General features: G+C 36.1%; 1 protein-coding gene across 2 annotated transcripts in view; it reads left to right on the top strand.

Moving 5' to 3' along the window:
• The window catches only part of LOC100243299 (ABC transporter B family member 25, mitochondrial), a 57,962-nt gene that overhangs the window by 3,957 nt on the left and 29,437 nt on the right, over window positions 1–24,568 (top strand). For both annotated transcript variants that reach the window (XM_002275866.5, XM_010652494.2), the window contains exons 6-11: window positions 6,119–6,221; window positions 6,429–6,536; window positions 11,861–11,944; window positions 12,057–12,117; window positions 19,956–20,101; window positions 20,203–20,319. In XM_002275866.5, coding sequence (XP_002275902.2) covers window positions 6,119–6,221; window positions 6,429–6,536; window positions 11,861–11,944; window positions 12,057–12,117; window positions 19,956–20,101; window positions 20,203–20,319 — 619 coding nt within the window. The remainder of the gene's footprint in view (window positions 1–6,118; window positions 6,222–6,428; window positions 6,537–11,860; window positions 11,945–12,056; window positions 12,118–19,955; window positions 20,102–20,202; window positions 20,320–24,568) is intronic.

Genomic DNA, 24,568 nt, shown 5'->3' with positions numbered 1-24,568 from the left:
GGAAATTAGAGAGCTGTGCTAGTTAGCCTATTTTAACAATTATTTTTTTTTGATAAGAAACGAAGAGAAATATATTAATAGAAGGAAAGATACAGGAGAAAGAAAAGAAAAAAGAAACAAAAGAAACCCTTAGAAGGATGAGAGGTCCTTCCTACACAAACTGAACAACAGAAAAAACACCCAATATTAGCTAAAAACAAAGAGAAACCCCAAAGAGAAGCCCCCACAAACTCAAACTTTTGAAGCGCAAACCTCACTCCAGTTGAGTTGTAACACATTTAGAGGAACTCCTCTAAAAGCTGCAGAACAAGAAGCCCAAAGAGAGGAATTAAACAAAATCAAATCCCATAACGTCTCTTCCGATCTCCCCTTATCCTCAAAAATCCTATTGTTTTGCTCTTGCCACACTATCCAAACCAAAGTAAGGCAAGCAACTTGCCAAAGAGTCTTGCCTCTTAAAGAATTCCCCAAGCCTTTAAAAGCAATAACCAACATGTCCTCAAAACTCCTTGGAGGGACCCAATCCAACCCAGCTAGCTTGAACAACTTGTTCCAGAGTCCAATGGTAAGAGGACAATGAAGAAAAAGGTGAACAATCGACTCTCCATTTCCTTTGCAAAGAATGCACCATTGAGGATAAAGGGACTTGTAGGGTCTTCTCAATTGCAACTTATCATTGGTGTTCACCTTCCCATGAGCTACTATCCAAGCGAGGGCCTTAACCTTTGAAGGGACTTTTGAACTCCACAAAAACTTGGCCGGAAGGAACAAAACAGGATTAGAGACTTTTGACAAGGCCAAGAAAAAAAATTTCACTGAAAACAAGCCTGATGAAGACAAAGACCACGCTCTAGAATCTGCCAAAGGAGAGAAACACACTGAACTGAGGGAGGGCATTAATCTTTGAAGGAGATCAATTATTATTATTATGTTTTTTATTAGGACTTGTTTCAGCAATTATGATTGCAGAGGAGCTAATGTAGGACTACCCTCGAATAAATGTCTACAATCAAGTATGTGGGCTAGGGTTTTTATCTTTTAGGATTTAAGGAAAGGAACAAGGGATAAAGTTTATGATAGTGGAAAAAAATAAAATAAAAATACAGAGAAAGAGGAGAAAAAAAAGAGGGAATAGAAACCTTAAAATCTCAATAAGATCATCTAGTACTCCCTCCTAGAATAAAATCAATTCAGTGCCACCATTGAGAATTGAGACACTTGAAAAAAAGAAAACAAGATTATTTAATCACTTTATCTTGGTTTACTTTAATTAACCTTGTTTATAAGCTTTTATAAGAAATTCAAATTCTACTAGGATTCTAAGCTTTTATAAGCTTTTATTTATGATTAAGGTTTCTCTAGGAAGTCCAAATTCTCCTAGGATTCTAATATCATATTATGACTTTAATTTTAATTCTCCTATAACTATTTGACATGTTTGGTACACGGGAATGAGGAATGAGAATGAATATTCTGTTTCCATTCCTATTCCCCCTTGAATAGGAATGAATTTAGTAATTTCAATTCATGTGCTTGGATGCATATAGGAATGTAAAATTAGAAATTTAAAATATTTTTTTATTTTTATTTAAAAAATCTGACATTGTACATAGTTTGAAATAATTTTTTGTTTTCATTTAAAAAAAAAATCCTTGAGAGTTTTTTTTTTTTTTTTTGGCAAAATAATAAAAATCTATTTGGGTGTGTGATTTAAAAACAAAATTGTTTTTAAAAATTTATATCAATGTTTGGTTGATGTTCTTTAGAAACAGTTTTTAAAAACAAAGTAAAATAGAAAACTATTTTTGTGATTTTTTTTTTTCATTAGAGAAATGAATTTCAAATCAAGTGAGACTTTATATTGAATTTATTAATAAGTTTAATAATTTTAAAAAATAATTTAAGACTCTAAGAATATATATAATGACTATGAAAAAATAATAGACATAATTAATGCTTTAAATTCTTTAATAAATCTTGTAATTTTTAAGACTAATTTGAAATTCGAAAAAATGATTAATTAATTAGAGATTAAATAAAATAATTCAAAATGCCATCTTCGTAATTGAGTAATGAATGTACATATATAATGAAAAATTTGGCTCATTTATACCTTAAAAAAATTAAATTTTGTTTGTTTTCGTATTCATTTAAAATAGAATAGTATTAGCAATTGTTAATTTTGAATAGTTATTCTTTATTTTTTTAAAAATAATTAATTATGCTTTTATAAGATGTTAATATCCATAATTTTATAATATTTATAAAATCATATAAATAGAATTAGAAATTATTAATTTTGAATTATTATTCTTTATTTTTAACAAAATAAATCAATTAATTTAATATCTATATTATTATAATATTTATAAAAAATATAAGTTATGATTTTATTATATTATTAATATTCATATTTTATTAAAAACTATTTATTTTAAATTTATTTGTAAATAAAAAATTGTTTTTATTTCTAATAAGATGTGAATTAAATTTAGTTTACATTGTATAAATTGAATTTACAATTTTTCTTTTTAACAAAATTAAAATAAAAAGCTATTTTTAAATACAACTTATCTAAAAAAGTCTTTAGGTTTTTAATTTTGAAAAGTATTTTTAAAAATTACTTGCACTAGGGAATCAAATACCTCATAGTTGGGATGAATTGAAATCCTCCTTATAAGTAGGATTTCATTTTCCATTCCTATCATCATTTAAGTTATTTAAACATGGGAATGAAGGAGAAAAAGAATGAGATGCTCATTCCCAGTCCTCATTCCCACGTACCTAACATGCCCAGTATGGCTATAATTATTAGCCACTCATAATTTAACTTCTGTAAATATTAATCTTAATTTAATTCCAACTAATACTAATTTTGTTTCTTGATGTATATCTTGGAGATTTATCCTTATTAATTCCCTATAACTTGGAAAAAAACTCGCCTTCCAGTTTTAGTGATTTTCCATACTCAATTACATCTCGAACAATGCCTTCCACCGTTTCTTTCTTCATTTACTCTTTACCATGTTAAGATAGGGTCGCGAGATCTCTTGAACTTGTTCAATTTCATGTGAGGCAAGTACTAAACTTCCAAAGATTTTCCACTATTGTGAAATAGGTTGATACTTCTTGAAATAATTTGGTCATCAACAAGCTTGTGACAAGTTGCTTCCTATACCCCTTTTGTAATCTATATTACAGAACAATAAGATTCTTGAATTCCTTAAATTCAAAAGAAATTCTAGTAATTCCTATTAAACCAACATAGAATTCTTCATGTTTCCCACCAATCATAATAATGTTTTGCCTTGGTAAGTTGAACACCAGTTCCTCTAAAGCTTTTGCAACTTCTTTAAGCTCTCCTATAAGTTGTTCTAGAATCGATTCCATAATCTTTTACATTCTATATTTGTCACTGACAATTTCTTCCTCCTCACTTTGAATTGCTTCTTATGGGAGTATTTGACGATACTTCTGGTTTTAAGGATGCTAATATTTTACCTGGATGCTTAAGTGGTGGAATTTCTTTTATTGGACAAAGGATCTTCTTATGCCCATCATGCACAAGTGTATAAGTGTTCTTGTAAAAAAGCCATGATCTTCTAAGCACAATATGGATAACTTCCATTGGAAGAACATCACATCATATTGATAACTTAAAATTATTTCTAAAGTTAAAAGTTACTAGACAATGAGAATGCATCAAATAGATGTTTCATTTACCCATGCTATTTGATAGGGATTTGGATGCTCCTTTGGCTTTTTTTTTTTTTAGGTTAACTTTCTCAGCATGTTCCATAAATAACTAAGTTAGAATTACTACCTCTATCAATAGTCATAGTGCATAATCTCCCTTAGCAACCAACATGTGTTTGGAAGATGTTAGTGCATTGTCAATCTTTCTTTTCATTTGCCCTTGGTATGTTCACAAGTGGTTGCATAAAGAAATTGTAGTCTTTAATCATGGTTGAATGAATTGCTCTACTCCTCAAGTAGTATCTTCAAGTCAAGAACTTTCACTTTGATACCAATAATTGTAGGACAACTCTCGAATGATTGTCTAAAACTAAGTTGGTGGGGTAGGATTTTTATCTTCTAGGTTTCAAGGAGAGGAACAAGTGATAAAGTATATGGTAGCGGAAAAAAATAAAAATAAAAATATAGTGAAATAGGATAAGAGGAAGAAGAAAGAGAATTTAGAATCTCACCTAAAAGATAATAAGTGGAATCTCCCCATTGAGAATTGCAATAGTTGTAGAAAGACTCATGTCAACCTCACTGGCATAGAGATCGAGGACCTAAAAAAACTCATCTCATCTCTTAAGTGCATTTGTTTCCAACAATTCCAGATGTTAGATCCTGGTCATAGACCTCTTTAGGCTTATTCTTAGTCAAATAATTCTTAATGGCTTTGTTCAGTACATCAAATCCAATCCTTTTTTCTCCAACCAAATTTATTTGAAAATCTAAAGCTCCATCTAAAGCTAAGGCTTTTTCTTAGCTAGTGGCACACTCATAGGTAAATACTAGCAACATTGGATAGTTGAGAAGACCTTAGAAATCCCTTGTCCTAATTGGTTTGGTTTATATATGAGGAGTGGGGAGTCAATTGACCCTCTCTTCTACATTGTTTGCTCACTTTGGAGCTCTAGTAGAGTGTATTCAAACAAACTAGGTTGGATTGGGTTCCACCAAGGAGCATGTGCAACATGATGATAATTTCATATAGGGGGTTTGGGGAGATCCATTAATGGAAAGACCCTTTGGCAAATCAATTGTCTCATTTTACTTTAGATTGTGTGAAGAGAGAGAAATCTTAGAATCTATGAGGATAAGTGGAGGTCATCAAAGACGTTCCTCTTTTTAGGCCTCTTGTACCGATGCTTTTAAAGGCATTCCTCTTAATGTTATTCAACTTAATTGACATTCATAAAAAAGGATGAGGAAACATTAAGAGGAGCTTAGTGAAGGTTTAAGGAAACAACATCCTTATATATTCTTATGTGGATTTAACCTGTTTGTATAAGCCTCCTTGTATAGTGGAGGCGTTCAATCATTTTTGATTGTGGGGAGGACTCCTCATCCTTCTCATGTTATTTTATTTTATTTTAAATTTTTATAATTAATACATCCTTTGTTTTCTAATTAAAAAAACTAATATTATTTAATCATTCTATCATGGTTTACATCAATTAACTTTATTTATAGGATTTTTTAAGAAATCCAAGTTCTAATAGGATTCTAATAACCTATTGTGACTTCAATTCTAATCCTCCTATAGCCTAGTATGACTCTAATAATTAGCTACTCGTAATTTAACTCCAACAAATACTAATCTTAATTTAATTTCAAATAACATTGATTCCTTTTCTTGATGTATATCTTGGAGATTACATGGCTGTGTAGGCTTTGAAGGAAGAAAATTGTTAGACTGCTTCTGCTAATCCTCATAATCGGCAAGATTACCCAAGCTAACATAGATCTAACCAGATTGAGTATCTCTGGTACAATCTCTTAGTATCTTTTAGAGCCATTATGATATTATCCTTAACTTTGTTTGGTTGTTTCAAGTGCATGTACTTGACATGAATCCTTCAAATTTTGAGCATAATTCTGAGTCTTAATCTAAGCACTGTTACTGGATACATGGGGCTTGAATGAAGTGTAACTGGACCCACCATTGATGATGATTATTATTATTATTTAATAGACAATATTGGAAACATCAAGAAAGGGGATGCTACCCTGGACCTGGTATTAGATGGGGCTTGTTGGAGCTTCGTGTCAAAACCTAGTTGATTGGGATAATTCTTGACACCTTGTTTGAAAACTTCTATCTTGTTATTTTCAATTAATAACTGGATATATGAATGAGTAATATCAGATGATCTGCACTTATATTATCACTTTATATGTTTCTAGCATCATTTGTACAAATTGATGAGAGGACAGTTTACTAGTGAATTTTCATTTGGCCATCGTATTGGGTCAATTTAGTGTGATGCATAAAATGATGATACATATCTAATATTGATGCTTAAGATCATCATATTTGCCTTTTTAACAGTTCATTTACTTATCTTTGCTTTTGTTTCTTGCTTGGGCTTTGTGTTTCTAGTCGAGAGACAGGTGCACTAAATCGAATAATTGATCGGGGTAGCCGTGCAATTAACTTTATTCTCTCATCAATGGTATTCAATATTGTACCTACCATCTTAGAGGTACGACTGTATTTGCTTGTTTAATATGAGATTCTTAACATCAAGAATATCATTCCTAGATTCTTTACTCCTACATGATGCTATATTGCTATTTGATATTCTGTATTGTTATTTCATTTGGCATCTTTGGTATGATGACATTTCTATCCTTGCTTTTGATTCTTTGTCTCTGAATAGTTTCAACATATTTAACACATATCCTTCCAGATTTCGATGGTAGCAGGTATTCTAGCATACAAATTCGGAGCATCTTTTGCATGGATAACTTCGCTATCAGTTGCTGCATATGTTGCTTTCACATTAGCTGTAACACAGGTATGATAGCTCTTGTCAATTTCTTTTCAACATCACTAGCAGTTCTTGTGAATGAAATTGTTGAATATAATGTATTTATAGTATATAAGCTTTCCTTGTTAATATAGGTCACATGTATGGTAGTTAGGACTCCTAGCCTTGTATATATATATTGCTCAATTGTAAGTTAACATATCAATGAGAATTAAGGTTTTTCTTCTTTCTCTCTCTCTCAACATGGTATCAGAGCCAAGGAAGAAAACCTAATTCTTTCCTGTTTCCCGTGTCATCAACTCCGGGAAACCTTCCGGTGACCGTGTTTCATTCCGGTCACCTTCCCCATCTCCCAATACTTTCCGGTCAGTCAGAACGTCGTTAGAAACCACTCACCGCCGGCGAAATTTTCCGGCGAACTTTTCCGGCAACCTATTTTTCCGACACCGACCATACCAGAAGGAGCGCCTGGAGGAGATCTCCAACTTTTGTGAAGGCACCAGCACCAAAAGAGCATCCACGCGCCGGCCACGCGCCATTTTCCGGCCGGCGGCTGCATCTCACGCGCCGGCCCGTGAGGGCGCGTGAGGCATTTTCTGGCGACGCGCCTCCTCCTCCAGCTTCGCCTGATGTCGACCAGCCTCCCTACCTCCCTGGTTTTCCCATCCGAGCCCTGCACGTACCTCTTTTGGGGATTTTTGTCTCCGTCGACCCTCCAAACAGTCTTTCCGGCGAAGCTCCGACTACTTTTTCTCCACTCCAATCCCTGCACGTGCCTTGGGAAGTGTTCTTCTACCTTTCTGGTGGTACCACGCCGTGATCTGAGGCCGTCTCCTTTTTTCGGTGGTGCCACGCCACAATCTGAAGCCGTATTAGGGCTCTCTTCGATCCAAACATACTTCATTCTCCAGATAAGTGGATATGGCTACTAAAGCTTCCATTTTTTCCTCTGTCATGTCTGGATCTCCTATGATTACTTCGGAGAAATTAGTTGGCAGTGAAAATTATCTTTCCTGGTCTGCCTCTGTTGAACTTTGGTTTATGGGTCAAGGATATGAGGATCACTTGGTTACCCAAGAGGCAGATATCCCTGAGGTTGACCGCGTACAGTGGAGGAAGATAGATGCACAGTTATGTAGTGTATTATGGCAATCGGTTGATCCCAAGATTCTTCTTCATCTTCGGGCCTACAAAACTTGTTTTAATTTTGGACTCAGGCCAAAGGATTATACACGAATGATATCCAGCGTCTTTATAAGGTGGCTTCTGCTATTGTCCATATCAGCCAACAAGACTTGGATCTATCTACTTATATTGGTCAGATTGCCTCTCTTAAGGAGGAGTTCTTGACTGTGATGCCTCTTACTCCTGATGTTGGGGCTCAACAAACACAGCTTGACAAGTTCTTCATGGTTCTTACTCTTATTGGCCTTCGTCCGGATCTTGAGCCTGTCCGCGATCAGATTCTTGGTAGTTCATCAGTTCCGTCCTTGGATGATGTGTTTGCTCGCCTCCTCCGTATCTCCTCCACTCAGACTTTGCCATTTGATAGCACTTCAGATTCCTCTGTGTTAGTTTCTCAAACTAGCTCTCGAGGAGGCCGCAGTGGTACCCGAGGTAGAGGTCAACATCCTCATTGCACCTATTGCAATAAACTTGGCCACACTCGCGATCGTTGCTATCAGTTACATGGACGACCTCCTCGCACTGCCCATGTGGCCCAGTCCTCTGATTCTCCGCTGCCTCAGCCTCCGAGCTCTTCCGCATCTCAGGCTTCTGTTGCCTCTGTTGCCCAGCCTGGTAATGTCTCTGCCTGCCTTACCCACACATCTTCTCTTGGACCCTGGATTCTAGATTCTGGAGCTTCTGATCACCTATCTGGTAATAAGGATCTTTTCTCCTCTATTACTACTACCTCTGCTTTACCTAATGTTACCTTAGCTAATGGTTCTCAAACTGTGGCTAAAGGTATTGGTTTGACCCTTCCTCTGCCTTCTCTACCTCTCACTTCTGTCCTTTATACTCCTGAATGTCCTTTTAATCTTATTTCCATCAGCAAAATCACTCGTACTCTTAATTGCTCTATTACCTTTTCTGATAAATTTGTGACCTTGCAGGACCGGAGTACGGGGAAGACGATTGGCATAGGACGTGAGTCTCAAGGCCTCTATCACCTCACCTCGGATTCATCTCCTGCAGTTTGCATTTCCACTGATGCTCCTCTCCTCATTCACAATCGTCTGGGCCACCATAGTCTCTCCAAGTTCCAGAAGATGGTCCCTCGTTTTTCCACTTTGTCGTCGCTTCCGTGTGAGTCATGTCAGCTTGGGAAACATACTCGTGTCTCGTTCCCAAAGCGTTTGAATAATCGGGCAAAGTCTCCTTTTGAGCTTGTCCACACTGATGTTTGGGGTCCTTGTCGGACTGTGTCTACTTTAGGATTTCAGTATTTTGTCACTTTCATTGATGACTATTCTCGATGTACTTGGTTATTTTTAATGAAAAATCGAGCTGAGTTATTCTCTATTTTCTAGAAATTTTATGCTGAAATCCAAACCCAATTCAATGTTTCTATTCGTGTGTTACGCAGTGACAATGCCAGAGAATATTTTTCTGCCCCATTTACTTCGTTTATGTCTCATCATGGGATTCTTCATCAGTCTTCTTGTGCTCATACTCCTTAACAAAATGGGGTAGTTGAACGCAAGAATCGACATCTTGTTGAGACAGCTCGTACTATCCTCCTCCATAGTAATGTTCCTTTTCGTTTTTGGGGGGACGCTGTTCTTACCGCTTGTTATTTGATTAATCGTATGCCCTCCTCTGTCTTACACGATCAGATTCCTCACTCCCTTCTCTTCCCTGACCAACCACTTTATTTCCTTCCTCCTCGTGTCTTTGGTTGTACTTGCTTTGTTCATATTCTCACTCCTGGACAGGACAAGCTTTCCGCCAAAGCCATGAAGTGCCTCTTCTTGGGATATTCTAGACTTCAAAAGGGTTATCGTTGTTATTCCCTTGAGACTCATCGATACTTTATCTCCGCTGATGTCACCTTCTTTGAGGACTCACCATTCTTTTCCACCACTTCTGAGTCTCTTCCTGTTTCTGAAGTCTTGCCCATTCCCATTGTCTCCCCACCTGATGCTATGCCTCCTCGACCACTTCAGGTTTATCATCGTCGTCCTCGTGTCGTTGCTCCTCTCCCTTTTGCTGAGGCACCTGCTGACTCACTTCCTATCCCTTCGGCTTCACCTGCCCCGACTCTGCCTTCTCCTAATGACTTACCCATTGCTGTTCGGAAAGGTACTCGCTCTACTCGTAATCCTCATCCTATTTACAATTTTTTGAGTTATCATCGATTATCTTCACCCTAATTTGCTTTTGTTTCTGCTATATCCTCTGTTTCTCTTCCAAAGAGCACCCATGAAGCTCTTTCCCATCTAGGCTGGCGACAGGCAATGGTGGATGAAATGGCTGCTCTGCACTCTAATGACACTTGGGATCTTGTTGTTTTACCCTCTGGTAAATCTACCGTTGACTGTCGTTGGGTCTACGCAGTTAAGGTTGGTCCTGATGGTCAGGTTGATCGCCTTAAGGCCCGCTTAGTTGCTAAAGGCTATACTCAGGTTTATGGTTCTGATTATGGTGACACATTCTCCCCTGTTGCCAAGATTGCTTTTGTCCGTCTGCTTCTCTCCATGGCTGCTATGTGTTCTTGGCCTCTTTATCAGTTGGATATTAAAAATGCCTTCCTTCATGGTGATCTTGCCGAGGAAGTTTATATGGAGCAACCTCCTGGTTTTGTTGCTTAGGGGGAGTCTGGTTTAGTGTGCAGGTTACGCCGTTCTCTATATGGCTTGAAACAATCTCCTCGAGCATGGTTTGGCCGTTTTAGTTCTGTTGTTCAAGAGTTTGGCATGCTTCGCAGTACATCAGACCATTCAGTTTTCTATCATCATAACTCCTTGGGGCAGTGTATTTATCTGGTTGTTTATGTGGACGACATCGTCATTATAGGTAGTGATCAGGATGGTATTCAGAAACTAAAGCAACATCTTTTTACCCACTTTCAGACCAAAGACTTGGGGAAACTCAAGTATTTCTTGGGAATTGAGATAGCTCAATCCAGTTCTGGTGTGCTCCTTTCCCAAAGGAAGTATGCTTTAGACATCCTGGAAGAAACCGGTATGTTAGACTATAAACCGGTAGACACACCTATGGATCCGAATGTCAAACTTGTACCAGGACAGGGGGAGCCTTTAGGAGACCCCGGGAGATATCGACGGCTCGTAGGTAAATTGAACTATCTCACCATTACTCGTCCAGACATTTCTTTTCCTGTGAGTGTTGTTAGTCAATTCCTACCGTCATCATGTGATAGCCATTGGGATGCCGTAATCCGCATTCTTCGATATATCAAAAGTACACCAAGCCAAGGTGTGTTGTACGAGAACAGAGGTCATACTCAGGTTGTTGGTTACACAGATGCAGATTGGGCTGGCTCACCCACAGATAGACGTTCCACTTCAGGGTACTGTGTTTTTATTGGAGGTAATCTAATATCTTGGAAGAGTAAGAAACAAGATGTAGTGGCCAGATCTAGCGCTGAAGCCGAGTATCGAGCTATGGCTTTGGCAACATGTGAACTCATATGGTTGAGACATCTTCTTCGAGAGTTGAGATTTGGAAAGGATGAACAGATGAAACTCATCTGTGATAACCAGGCCGCATTACATATTGCATCCAATCCAGTCTTTCATGAAAGGACCAAGCACATTGAAGTTGACTGTCATTTCATTAAAGAGAAGATCGAATCAGGATGTGTTGCTACAAGTTTTGTTAATTCAAATGATCAACTAGCAGACATCTTCACTAAATCTCTCAGAGGTCCTAGGATTAAATATATTTGTAACAAGCTTGGTGCATATGACGTATATGCTCCAGCTTGAGGGGGAGTGTTGAATATAATGTATTTATAGTATATAAGCTTTCCTTGTTAATATAGGTCACATGTATGGTAGTTAGGACTCCTAGCCTTGTATATATATATTGCTCAATTGTAAGTTAACATATCAATGAGAATTAAGGTTTTTCTTCTTTCTCTCTCTCTCAATAGAAATGATATGCATTGTTTCCTTTATCATTTATTATTCATGTCACAGATGCTGCTGCAATGATCTGTTTAGTAATTTATTGAGTCATTCTCTTTTCTTACTGGAAATCATGCTGGCTGAAAGTTTCTAGCTATTTTTCTTCTCTTCTTGTTGTTGGGTTTTGTACTTTTCCTCACTTTAAAATGGTGAGAATTTTAGGTTTTTCACTTCTCACATTAACTTTATCTTTTCCAGTGGAGAACTAAATTTAGGAAGATCATGAATAAAGCCGATAATGATGCAAGTACAAGGGCAATTGATTCACTTATCAATTATGAGGTTTCAATATATCTCTTATAAAGGCTTTCTTTCTAGTTAATGTCGATGCCTTTCCTTTTCCTAGCTAATATTCTTTATATAACTTCCACTCACTTAAATGTTCTAATTTCAGACTGTGAAATATTTCAACAGTGAAGCTTTTGAAGTTGAGAAGTATGATGAACTCCTAAAGAGTAAGTTGTTTGGGTTTTTATAGTTGTCCTTTGTCTAAAAAAAACAAAGGACAACTATAATAAATCTTTGTGTCGTTTCCAATAAATAAAAAATAAAAAAAATAGTTGTCCTTTGTCTAGTGTTTTGATATTAAACCTGAATTGAACCTACAAGTTGGAATGGGCTACTATTGGATTTTGTGCTATGCCAGTGATCATATATATGTATGTATGTATGTACATAGACTATGATATATGAACATGTTAATTTCATCAAACTAACTATATCAACATGATACAACATGAGTGCAAGTGTAATATCTGCATCAGATATGTTTCTATTGCATTGGGCACAACCATTTAGCCTATGACTGCTTTATCTCTTCTTTATTTTTTTATAAATTGTGCTTATATTGCATCTTATACAACTATCTCTCTTTTATTTCTTTCTTAATTTTTTAAAATTATACCAAATAATAGTATAAAATAAATTGTCATAAAAAATAAATAAATTTGTAACTAATTTTTAATTTTTATAGTTGAAGAAGTGTTTTATCACTTTTTTAATTTTTTAAAATTATAATAGATAAAATTCAAATATAAATATGATAATTAATGTCATATAAAATTTGAATATAATTATAATAATTAATAGCATGAAAAATATAAAGATAAATATCAAAATTAATATCTTAAAAAATTTAGAGATGAATTGGAGAAATTAATATAAAACACATGAGAAGAAATTAACATCAATTATATTTTATCAATATTTACAAAGTTAATACACTTTTTTAAAGTTTTAAAATATTTTAGGTCTAATATTCTTAAAGATATTTTTCAACAATCTTTTAAAATAAAAGACCTATTTAGACCTATAATAAATAGGTTCTTTATGTACAACTAGCAGTAACATCAAAGTGAAATCACGCTTAGCATCATTGAAAAGATATTATAAATAAATTTTCTTACTGCAATTAACTATGTACTATTATAGACAACTTATTAAAGTGTGTTTATATTTGGAGTTAATTATTTTTTATTAATGTGGTATCCAAGTACTCACACCCATAGTTGAAATTATTTTTAGCCGAATCCTTGTGTCCTAAGACTTTGGGATGCAAAGGATCCGACACCTAGAGATGTACGCTCACCCAACACATGCATATGTGCATAGCAATACTTTGTTGATGTCATCATATAAACCTCCATTCAAAGGTAAATTTATCTTCTTAAAACACAATTTTACAATGTTGTTAATCAAAAGTATATGGAGGATGATTCATAATGGACTAGTTTTGATCAATCCTAACAGGATGATTATGAATTAATCCTATTGATTTTAATAAAAAATTAAGCTTGGTAAGATGACCTCAAATCACAAGAAGATATCAAATCAAGGATTTGTAGATCTAACAAGGCTAAAAATCCAAAACAAAGAGGATGATTAGCTTGACAAAAACCATAAAAAACCCTATACAAAAATCAGAGATACTCTTTATAGTAGGCATGAGTTCTTTGTTAAAAACCTCTAGGCTAGAAGCATCATACTAGACGAACATACATCCATTGCAGCTATATGGCTAGCCAATTGGGGTTATTTGTAAGCTGGACATTGAGAAGGCATATGATGCCAATTGAGGTTTTGTATTAGCATTTTTTGAAAAAAAATGGGTTTTGGTTCCAAGTGTTTTAGTTGGATCAAATGGCATCTCTATGATGCACTTCTCTAATTTGATGAATGGGACTCCCTCTGTTTTTTCTTGGAGTTTTAAAGGTTTAAGACAAGGTGATTGTTGGTCCTCTTACCTTTTCATCATGGCCATGGAGGCTCTTTTCTACATCCTTATCAAGGCAAAGAAATGAGGTCTTATCAAATGGTTCTCAGTTAGGGGAAGAGGAGGTGTGGTGACAGAAATCTCCCACCTGTTATTTGTTGATGACACTTGGTCTTTATGATGCTTGGAAGGAGCACATAGAGCATTTCAATTGGGCGTTCATGTGGTTTGAGGCAATATCAAGGTTAAAGATCAATCTAAAAAAAAAAAAGCTCATCTTAACTAGGGAGTCACAACTATGGAGGAGCTATCAATCTGCCCACCACTTATTTGGGCCACCCATTTGGAGCCCCTTTTAGGTCTTCTTAGGTTTGGGATGGGGTGGAAGAAAGATTTTAGATAAGACTTGCTACATGGAAAAGATAGTACCTTCCAAAAGGAGGAAAGTTAAAATATGATAAAAAGCACTTATGCAACTTGCCATTTTCTTCATACCTGGTTTTTTTTTTTTTCATTATGAAAAAAGGTAAGTGGTAGATTGGAAAAGGTCTAAAGAGATTTTCTTTGGGAGGGAGGAGCCTTGAAGAGAAAGCTACATTTGGTGAATTGGAATATAGTTTGTGTGGATTAGAGGAGTGGGGGTTTGGGTATTAGAAACTTGTCTACTCTAATGAGGCTCTTCTCAAAAAAGGGCATTGAGATTCGTGATTAAAAAGAATTGTCTTTGGAAACATGTGATTCTAGTGAAATATGGGGAGCAAGAGGGGGGTTGCTGCTTTAGAGGAGTGAGGGAGTGGAAGTTTGGAAGACGATTGAGAGTGAGTGGGAGGCCTTCAAGAGTAAAATCGACTTGAGGGTGGGAAGTGGGAGTAAGGTGAATTTTTGGAAGGATAGGTGGTATAGGGACACTCCCGTGAGGGGGATAGTTTGAACCCTACGTTTACAAGACAAATTAACCGTTGAGAGTTGGAGGTGGAAGTCTTCTTTGAGAGGTTGCAAGAGTGGACATTAGTGGGGACATTGAAGATAATTTGGTTTGATTGAAGAAGAGTGACAATTTCTCAATCGAGTCTTTCTATTCCTTTTAATCATATGGGAGGGTGCAGACATTTCCTTTAATATAGTTTGGAATTCTTGGGTACCATCAAGGGTTAGTTTCCTTGCATGAGAAGCTATGTGGGGCAAGGTACTAACTTTGGATCCACTCAAAAGGAAGGATTGGAGGATTCTAAACAAATGCCACATGTGCAAAGAGAAGAAGAAACAATTGAACACATCCTCTTTCATTGTTTGAAATAAGTCATTCTATGGTATTTGATTTATGCCATGCTTGGAGTTTAGTGGGTGATGCATTCTTCAATGATATGTGTCTTTTTGAGTTGGCATGGGTTCTTTGTTGGAAAGAAAAGAAAATAGGTTTAAAAAGTTGCTCCTTTGTGCTTATTCTGTATGGAGAAAAATAGAAGAGCTTTTAATAATTTTGAAAAAGTTGATCAACCAATTAAACAATCGTTTATGTATATTTTGTTGGAATGGGTTAGAGTGTCTTTAGGTGGTTACTTTTTGTCCATGATGAATTTTGTGGAGTAGTTAAGCTCTAAGTAAGGCATGGTTGTTGTTTTTATATATCTCTCGCCTTGTTTTTTAGCCTTTTTTCATCCTTAATATACATCGTGTATACCTTTTGTTAAAAGAGAGAGAGAAGAAAACCTTGATTCTCATTCATGTAGTGTCTACTTACAATTGAAAAAATATATATATACAAGGCTAGGAGTCCTAACTACCATACATGTGACCTATATTAAAAAAAGGAAAGATTGTACACTATAAATTCATTATATTCAACACTCCCCCTCAAGCTGGAGCATATACGTCATATGCACCAAACTTGTTACGGATATATTTAATCCTAGGATCTCTGAGAGATTTAGTGAAGATGTCTGCTAGTTGATCATTTGAATTAACAAAACTTGTAGCAACACATCTTGATGCGATCTTCTCTTTAATGAAGTGACAGTTAACTTCAATATGTTTGGTCCTTTCATGAAAGACTGGATTGGATGCAATATGTAATGCGGCCTGGTTATCACAGATGAGTTTCATCTGTTCATCCTTTCCAAATCTCAACTCTCGAAGAAGATGTCTCAACCATATGAGTTCACATGTTGCCAAAACCATAGCTCGATACTCAGCTTCAGCACTAGATCTGGCCACTACATCTTGTTTCTTACTCTTCCAAGATATTAGATTACCTCCAATAAAAACACAGTACCCTGAAGTGGAAAGTTTATCTGTGGGTGAGCCAGCCCAATCTGCATTTGTGTAACCAACAACTTGAGTATGATCTCTGTTCTCGTACAACACACCTTGCCCTGGTGTACTTTTGATATATCGAAGAATGCGGATTACGACATCCCAATGGCTATCACATGGTGACTGTAGGAATTGACTAACAACACTCATAGGAAAAGAAATGTCTGGACGAGTAATGGTGAGATAGTTTAATTTACCTACGAGCCGTCGATATCTCCCAGGGTCTCCTAAAGGCTCCCCCTGTCTTGGTACAAGTTTGACATTCGGATCCATAGGTATGTCTATCAGTTTACAGTCTAACATACCAGTTTCTTCCAGGATGTCTAAAGCATACTTCCTTTGGAAAAGGACCACACCGGAACTGGATTGAGCTATCTCAATTCCCAAGAAATACTTGAGTTTCCCCAAGTCTTTGGTCTGAAAGTGGGTAAAAAGATGTTGCTTTAGTTTCTAAATACCATCCTGATCACTGCCTATAATGACGATGTCGTCTACATAAACAACCAAATAAATACATTGCCCCAAGGAGTTATGATGATAGAAAACTGAATGGTCTGTTGTACTGCGAAGCATGCCAACCTCTTGAACAACAGAACTAAAACGGTCAAACCATGCTCGAGGAGATTGTTTCAAGCCATATAAAGAACGGCGTAACCTGTACACTAAACCAAACTCCCCCTGAGTAACAAAACCAGGAGGTTGCTCCATATAAACTTCCTCGGCAAGATCACCATGAAGGAAGACATTTTTAATATCCAACTGATAAAGAGGCCAAGAACACATAGCAGCCATGGAGAGAAGCAAGCGGACAGAAGCAATCTTGGCAACAGGGGAGAATGTGTCACCATAATCAGAACCATAAACCTGAGTATAGCCTTTAGCAACTAAGCGGGCCTTAAGGCGATCAACCTGACCATCAGGACCAACCTTAACTGCATAGACCCAATGACAGCCAACTGTAGATTTACTAGAGGGTAAAACAACAAGATCCCAAGTGCCATTAGAGTGCAGAGCAGCCATTTCATCCACCATTGTCTGCCGCCAGCCTGGATGGGAAAGAACTTCATAGGTGCTCTTTGGAAGAGAAACAGAGGATATAGCAGAAATAAAAGCAGAATAGGGTGAAGATAATCGATGATAACTCAAAAAATTGTAAATAGGATGAGGATTACGAGTAGAGCGAGTACCTTTTCGAATAGCAATGGGTAAATCATCAGGAGAAGGCAGAGCCAGGGCAGGAGAAGCCGAAGGGATAGGAAGTGAGTCAGCAGGTGCCTCAGCAAAAGGGAGAGGAGCAGCGACACGAGGGCGACGATGATAAACTTGAAGTGGTCGAGGAGGCACAACATCAGATGGGGAGACAATGGGAAGGGGTAAGACTTCAGAAACAAGAAGAGACTCAGAAGTGGTGGAAAAGAATGGTGAGTCCTCAAAGAAAGTGACATCAGCGGAGATAAAGTATCGATGAGTCTCAAGGGAATAACAACGATAACTCTTCTGAAGTTTGGAATATCCCAAGAAGAGGCACTTCATGGCTTTGGCGGAAAGCTTGTCTTGTCCAGGAGTGAGAATATGAACAAAGCAAGTACAACCAAAGACACGAGGAGGAAGGAAATAAAGTGGTTGGTCAGGGAAGAGAAGGAAATGAGGAATCTAATCATGTAAAACAGAGGAGGGCATACGATTAATCAAATAACAAGCGGTAAGAACAGCGTCCCCCCACAAACGAAAAGGAACATTACTATGGAGGAGGATAGTACGAGCTGTCTCAACAAGATGTCAATTCTTGCGTTCAGCTACCCCATTTTGTTGAGGAGTATGAACACAATAAGACTAATGAAGAATCCCATGATGAGACATAAATGAAGTAAATGGGGCTAAAAAATATTCCCTGGCATTATCACTGCGTAACACACGAATAGAAATATTGAACTGGGTCTGGATTTCAGCATAAAATTTTTGGAAAATAGAGAATAACTTAGCTCGATTTTTCATTAAAAATAACCAAGTACATCGAGAATAGTCATCAATGAAAGTGACAAAATATTGAAATCCTAAAGTAGACGCAATCCGACAAGGACCCCAAACATCAGTGTGGACAAGCTCAAAAGGAGACTTTGCCCGATTATTCAAATGCTTTGGGAACGAGACACGAGTATGTTTCCCAAGCTGACATGACTCACACGAAAGCGACAACAAAGTGGAAAAACGAGGGACCATCTTCTGGAACTTTGAGAGACTAGGGTGGTCTAAACGACTGTGAATGAGGAGAGGAGCATCAGTGGAAATGCAAACTGCAGGAGATGAATCCGAGGTGAGGTGATAGAGGCCTTGAGACTCACGTCCTATGCCAATCGTCTTCCCCGCACTATACAAGTAGTTCACCATATACTATACTATACTATCTTAAAGTAACATCGGGGAAACGGATTCTATTCAAGAAAGGAATAAGTTTGACTCTTGAAGTCTACATAGATGCTGATTATGCAAGGTCTGTGGTTGATAGACACTGACTATTAGGTTATTTTACATTCCTTAGTGAAAACCTTGTAACATGAAGGAGTAAAACGTAGAATGTAATAACAAGGTCAGCCGCTGAGGCGGAACTTAAAGCAATGGCTTTTGGGATTTGTGAATTACTATGGCTGAAAATAATTCTTGAAAATATTAAGATTAACTAGGAAGCACTGACTCTATTGCAAATCAGCGATCGATATTGCACATAATCTTGTGCAACATGATTGGATCAAACATGTGGAGTTAGACATGCACTTTATTGAAGAAAAATTGGAAAGTGGCTTCATGTGCACTCCATACGTTTCCTCATGCAGTCAACTTGCCGATGTGCTGATCAAGGGTCTAAACAATATCGTGTTTCAAGCAATAATTGGCAAGCTGGCAATGCATGATATTCACTCACTAGCTTGAGAGGGCGTGTAGAGAAACATGTTTCTTTATGAGTCTTGACTTTATATTTTATGTAAATAGGTTTAAATCAGGTAGATAATGTAATCTATGATTTATAGGGATTTAATCCCTGATTTATAGTTATTTAGTTTACTAATTTATAAGGATTTTGTTTAGGGTAGTTTCGGTTTTATACAACACTCCTATGGCTTATCTTAACCGGATATGTATTCTATTCAAAATGAAGGACATTTCCCTTCTCAATTTTTCCACATGTTTAGCTCATTCCAACAATCCTAGAATCATTGAAGCTTGACAAATATTCTTTCTTCTTCTTTCATAAGTTTTCAAACAGTACTTCTAGCATAGTTCCTTATTGTCTTCCTCTCCCTTGAGTTTTGGTATTCGATTTTCTTTGGGGTTGGAAACCAATGCTATCTATTGTGGGATTTTTTTTGCTTTAATGGTTATATACCATATTTTCTTTCCTTTCCTGAATGATTTCTTATCCTTCTTCCTTTTGTGCAAACCTTTACTTTTTAACACGAGAATAGTTTCTTATAAAAAAAATGAATACAAAATGAATGCTCCTAACATGTAAATGATCAACATTCATACAAAACAAACTCTAGGAGCTTGCACAAGAGGGATTGCTCAATCGAGCAAGGCAATGATCAATCTTCACTTGAATTTTCTGCTTGATGATGGCCTTAAAACAAGTATTGCTTCCACACGGGTGACACTTAGGATTAAACTATCTAATATCATGAAATTGCCATATCTTATAGGTTCTAGGGATAGAAATGACTGACTTTGTTTAAATATTTGTTTTATGCTACTACTAATGATGCTATCTTTCAGGGTATGAAGATGCTGCCTTAAAAACGCAACGCAGTCTTGCTTTTTTGAACTTTGGCCAAAACTTAATATTTAGCACCGCCCTATCAACAGCTATGGTGTTATGTTCACATGGGATTATGAATGGCGAGATGACAGTTGGTGATTTGGTGAAAAATTCTTCTTCATAAACACTAGTAGAACTTCTACGCATTTGGAAAAATGATTAAGAATGATCTCTCATATTATGGGTTTATTTTGGTATGTACAGGTTATGGTGAATGGGCTTCTATTTCAGCTATCTCTTCCACTCAACTTTCTCGGCAGTGTGTATCGTGAAACTATACAAAGTCTTGTTGACATGAAATCCATGTTTCAATTACTTGAGGTATTACTTAAGCAATATCTTCTAGTTTTTCCTGGCAGTTTAAGATTCATTGATGTCAAGTTCAATTTCTGTTAGTTTTATCTGTTATATAGTTTATTTTGGAGTTCCATGGTTTATAGTTTCATGTGCTTCTGTGTTTATGCCTAGACGTACAATTTCAAGCTTAACATTCATAGTTTCATGTGGCTTTGTGTTTATTCCTTAAAATATAGCTTGAATGTTTTGCTGTGGCTGATTGAGATCTGGAATTGCTATAATGTTGATGAGGGCAAAAGAAAAACTAGTTCTTCTTTTGGCTGACAGTATTCTTTTTCAAATCTTTTTTATTTTGCACAAATGCTACCCTATTTTTGTATGTGATGGGAAAAAAAATTTATTAATTCATTATTTGCATTTTTCACTTTTTTGAATTTTGTTTTTTAATTTCTCACTTGCAAAAAGAAGAAAAGGATCCAATATGAGTTAAACAAAATGTTATGTTACTTCTTAGACAACATTTCCATTGAAAATTTCTATATCAATGAAGAGGAAACCCAACTAACAAGGGGTATTTCATTCTGATTGATGCAACCACAACTGAGGTGCAGCTTTTGGATCTGAAAGGCAGATGATCAAGCTTTAAAGAAAGAAAACTTGAGGATGTGACCTGTTTGACTTCAACTTAGGTTCCTCTTAAAGTTCCACTTTTATAGTTTCCACCCTAATTAATTTGGATTTTAGTATTTAAGGGGCATTTTGGAATTTGTTTTCTACAGTTGGGTTGATGTTTCAAGGTTTGAGTTTTATTTATTTATAATGGGCCAGCCCTAAATCATTCATGCAATAATTGAGGTCCAGGAAAAATACGGTATCGTTAACTTGGGCTGAAATAACTTCTAACCCAAGTAACTTGGGATGGATATGCCTGGTGTATGTAGACATGCATTTTTTTTTTTTTATCATGAGGAAACCACTAGCTCTCAACTTGATAGTCATGGGAAGATGGGCTCCCTTTGGTGAGCTTTAAGTCTATTTAAATGCATCCTATGATGGTTTCTACAATCTTAGACTTTGGAAGAATAAAAGCTTGATATTAGTATTTCCTTGTCTCTTTATCTTTAGGGCATTGTAGTTTAGCCCCATAGTCATGGGTTTTGAGCCATTTTTCCTCGAAATGGCAGAATCTGTTTTAAAACTGTGTTTGCAGAGTTTCAACCTTTGTTCTTAACATCTTTGTCTCTAATTTATAGCCATTTCACCGAGGTTGCATTAGTTTTGGTATCAAAAGCAAACATGTTACTTATTTATGTGTTCTCTTTTTTAAAATGGTTAATGTTGAATATGGCAAAAACTTGAGGATGAGTTCTCTAATTTAGGGGATAAATATAATTGAAATTGAAGTTTGGTTTTCCAATGTGAAAGAAAGATAGTCAAGCTCCAAATGATGGGATGCCAACATTGTTGTTTAGTGGTTGCACTTATGCCTTTGGAAATCTATTGCATATGTGTACTTACTTTGCATTTCCTGTTTTATTCATGTTTTTGTGGTTAGTGATACAAAGTTTGTTTTTAGAAAGATACTTGTGGGGGAATCAATTCCATTGTACTAAATTCCTAATTGTTTCAAGTCAACAATTCAAAGGCTCCTACCTATGTCGACATGACACGACACGACACGACATGGGTGTGGGTATGACAATGATCCTTAGACTCTCTTCCCTTTTAAGTTGGAACTTTAACTTTCAAAAAACCTCACTTGTTTGGAGATATAGGATCTTGAAATCCTCATGTCTATTCTCAATTGTGTTAAGCTATTAACGCTTTCCTAGATGTGAGAGTTTGGCCATTATTGCCCTCCAATTTATTTCCAGTCAACTATTTTTTCTTAGCCTTATCTAATTAGTCAACTCCACTTTTCTTCTCTCTAGCAAAATTCATATGAAAATTGAAATTCCCATCAATGGTCAAGGCATTTGCTTGGTTAGTGGCCAACAAGAGGGCTAATACCAATGGCTTGTTTTAGGTGAGAAGACGTTTTAAAGCCCTTAGTTTGGATTGTCGCACTATGTGTATAGGTAATGGAGAATCGATGGATCACCTTTTTCACTATTCAATGACTTTGAAGGTATTGCCTAAGCTATTTAGACTTAGCCAATTTGGAGTGGGTTCCTTTTAGAAGTGTCAATGACATTTTGGCCATTTCTTTAAGGGTTTAGGGAGCACTATTAGAGGCAAAATTCTATGACACATTGTTTGTCTTACTTTGATTTGGATAATATGGTAAGAAAGAAATGTAAGGATCTTTTAGGACAAGTGGACTTTCGAGATGATATGGGGATCTAATTTATTTCTATTTCATCTTTTTTAGCCTTTGCTATTATAGCTTTCAAGTGCATTATCTCAACATTATGTGGATCAAAAAAGGGTTAAAAAACAATGTTAAATTGTTTTGATGTCTAGTGAAGTGTACTTCTTTCCCATTGTTTTTTTTATTGGGTTTTGTAATTTAGGAAGGGATTTTTCATTCTTCTCTTGTGTTCTCATATTTCTAATGAACGTGCTTTTGTTTCTAACAAAAAAAAAAAAAAAAGGAATTAAAAAATAAAACAAAAATATTTTAAAGATAAGAACGAAAGATACGGATAAAATAGAGAAAAAAAAAACAGATCTTATGAAAGATATCCTTTTGTTGATATTGAATTGATTTTTTTTTTTCCTTTTATTATGTTGTATCCAAGTGCCTATACCTGTTATTAAGATTGTTTTAATTGTACCCCAATATCCAAAAATTTGTGGTGTAAAGGACTAGACGCATTGGCACATACCACATCCAACACTCTTGGACCTATGCACCATGGATTTCATGCATGTTAGATCCTTAATTTTCCATGTTGTCTCGGAACTTCATTTGATTTTTGTAAAGCAAAGTAAACGATATGCATTAAAAGACATCTAACAGAAAAGGGGATGCAACCCTTGTACATAGGAGGTGTAAAGATGCACTAAATAAGAACTAAAAATACCTTGTACAACTACCAGCACAAACTATATGAAAGTTGAGTACGAAGTAGTTGATACCCATCCTTGAGCATCTTAACTAAGAAAGCAAAGACTTAAAAAAATGTCTTTTATTGCCAACAAAATATGCTCAATGCCTTTAAAGATTCTTTTATTCTTTTTTCCAAGTAGTCCAAAAGGGCTCATCTTCCATACTAATTCCTTCTTTGACCCACAAAGCTCTCATGCCACTCAATGAGAAGATCATGGACCTTACTTGAAAGGATTCACACTGCTAAATGAACAAAAACCAAGGAGTAGAGGTCAGATGATCATTTGCAATGGATGAGAATGTAGTCAGCCCTTTTTGATTCTTGCGTAAGCAACACTTGTATATTAAAGTCCAACAGATGTTAACCTTGGATTGCACCATGGAAGCCCAAATCTCTAGGCAAGGATAAAAAAATTTTTAGGACACAAAGATGTTGTAGGAATGATCGAAAAAACACTAGTTTGTCAGTCTTCCACACTAACTTGTCTATAATGTTGATCCAAAGAGACAACCTGTTCAAAAAGTGTAAAACTCCAATATCTCAGACTCCCAATATAAAAATTTCCTCCTAAACCTTGGATTCCAATAAGCCATTCTCCTTTCTCTTGCATCCCAATAATCTACAACCCAAACTTCTTTATTGACTGCTATATCCAATAGAGTCAAAAAGTGATTTTCTAGCGTTGTCCCCCACACCATTTATCTATCTAAATTTTTTTCAATTGGTCATTTCCAATGGAAATGTTAGCTTTGTTTGAAAATCTGCCCAATGGTTACTTATCACTTTCCAAGGCCTACAACAATGAGTTTCTCTACCAATTCTAGAGCACCAGCCCCTTACCAGCTTACTGAGGTTTTCCCATAGTGACTTTTTTTGCGCAGATTCCTGCTCACAGTCTCCATAACCATTTCCTAAGAAGGTCTTATTCAGTACTAAAGACCTTTTATTGCTAGCCCTCCCTCATTTGTCTCTAAACACACCTTACCCCATCTAACCAGATGCATCTTTTATTTATTTTTATTTTTATTTTTTATTTTTTATTTATCAGAAACAGACAGATGCATCTTAATATTAGGAGGTTCGCTTGCCTTAAAAATCTGTCTGAGTTCTCTCTAATTTGAGTTGCATTTGTCTTGGAATCATGGAAGGGGACATAGAATAAATTGGGAAGGTAGAGAAGACGCCTTTCAATAAAGTGAGCCTACCACCTTTTGAAAGGT

The sequence above is a fragment of the Vitis vinifera genome, chromosome 6, assembly GCF_030704535.1.
Source record: "Vitis vinifera cultivar Pinot Noir 40024 chromosome 6, ASM3070453v1".
NCBI lineage: Eukaryota > Viridiplantae > Streptophyta > Magnoliopsida > Vitales > Vitaceae > Vitis > Vitis vinifera.
This window is presented reverse-complemented; position numbering and strand designations above follow the sequence as displayed.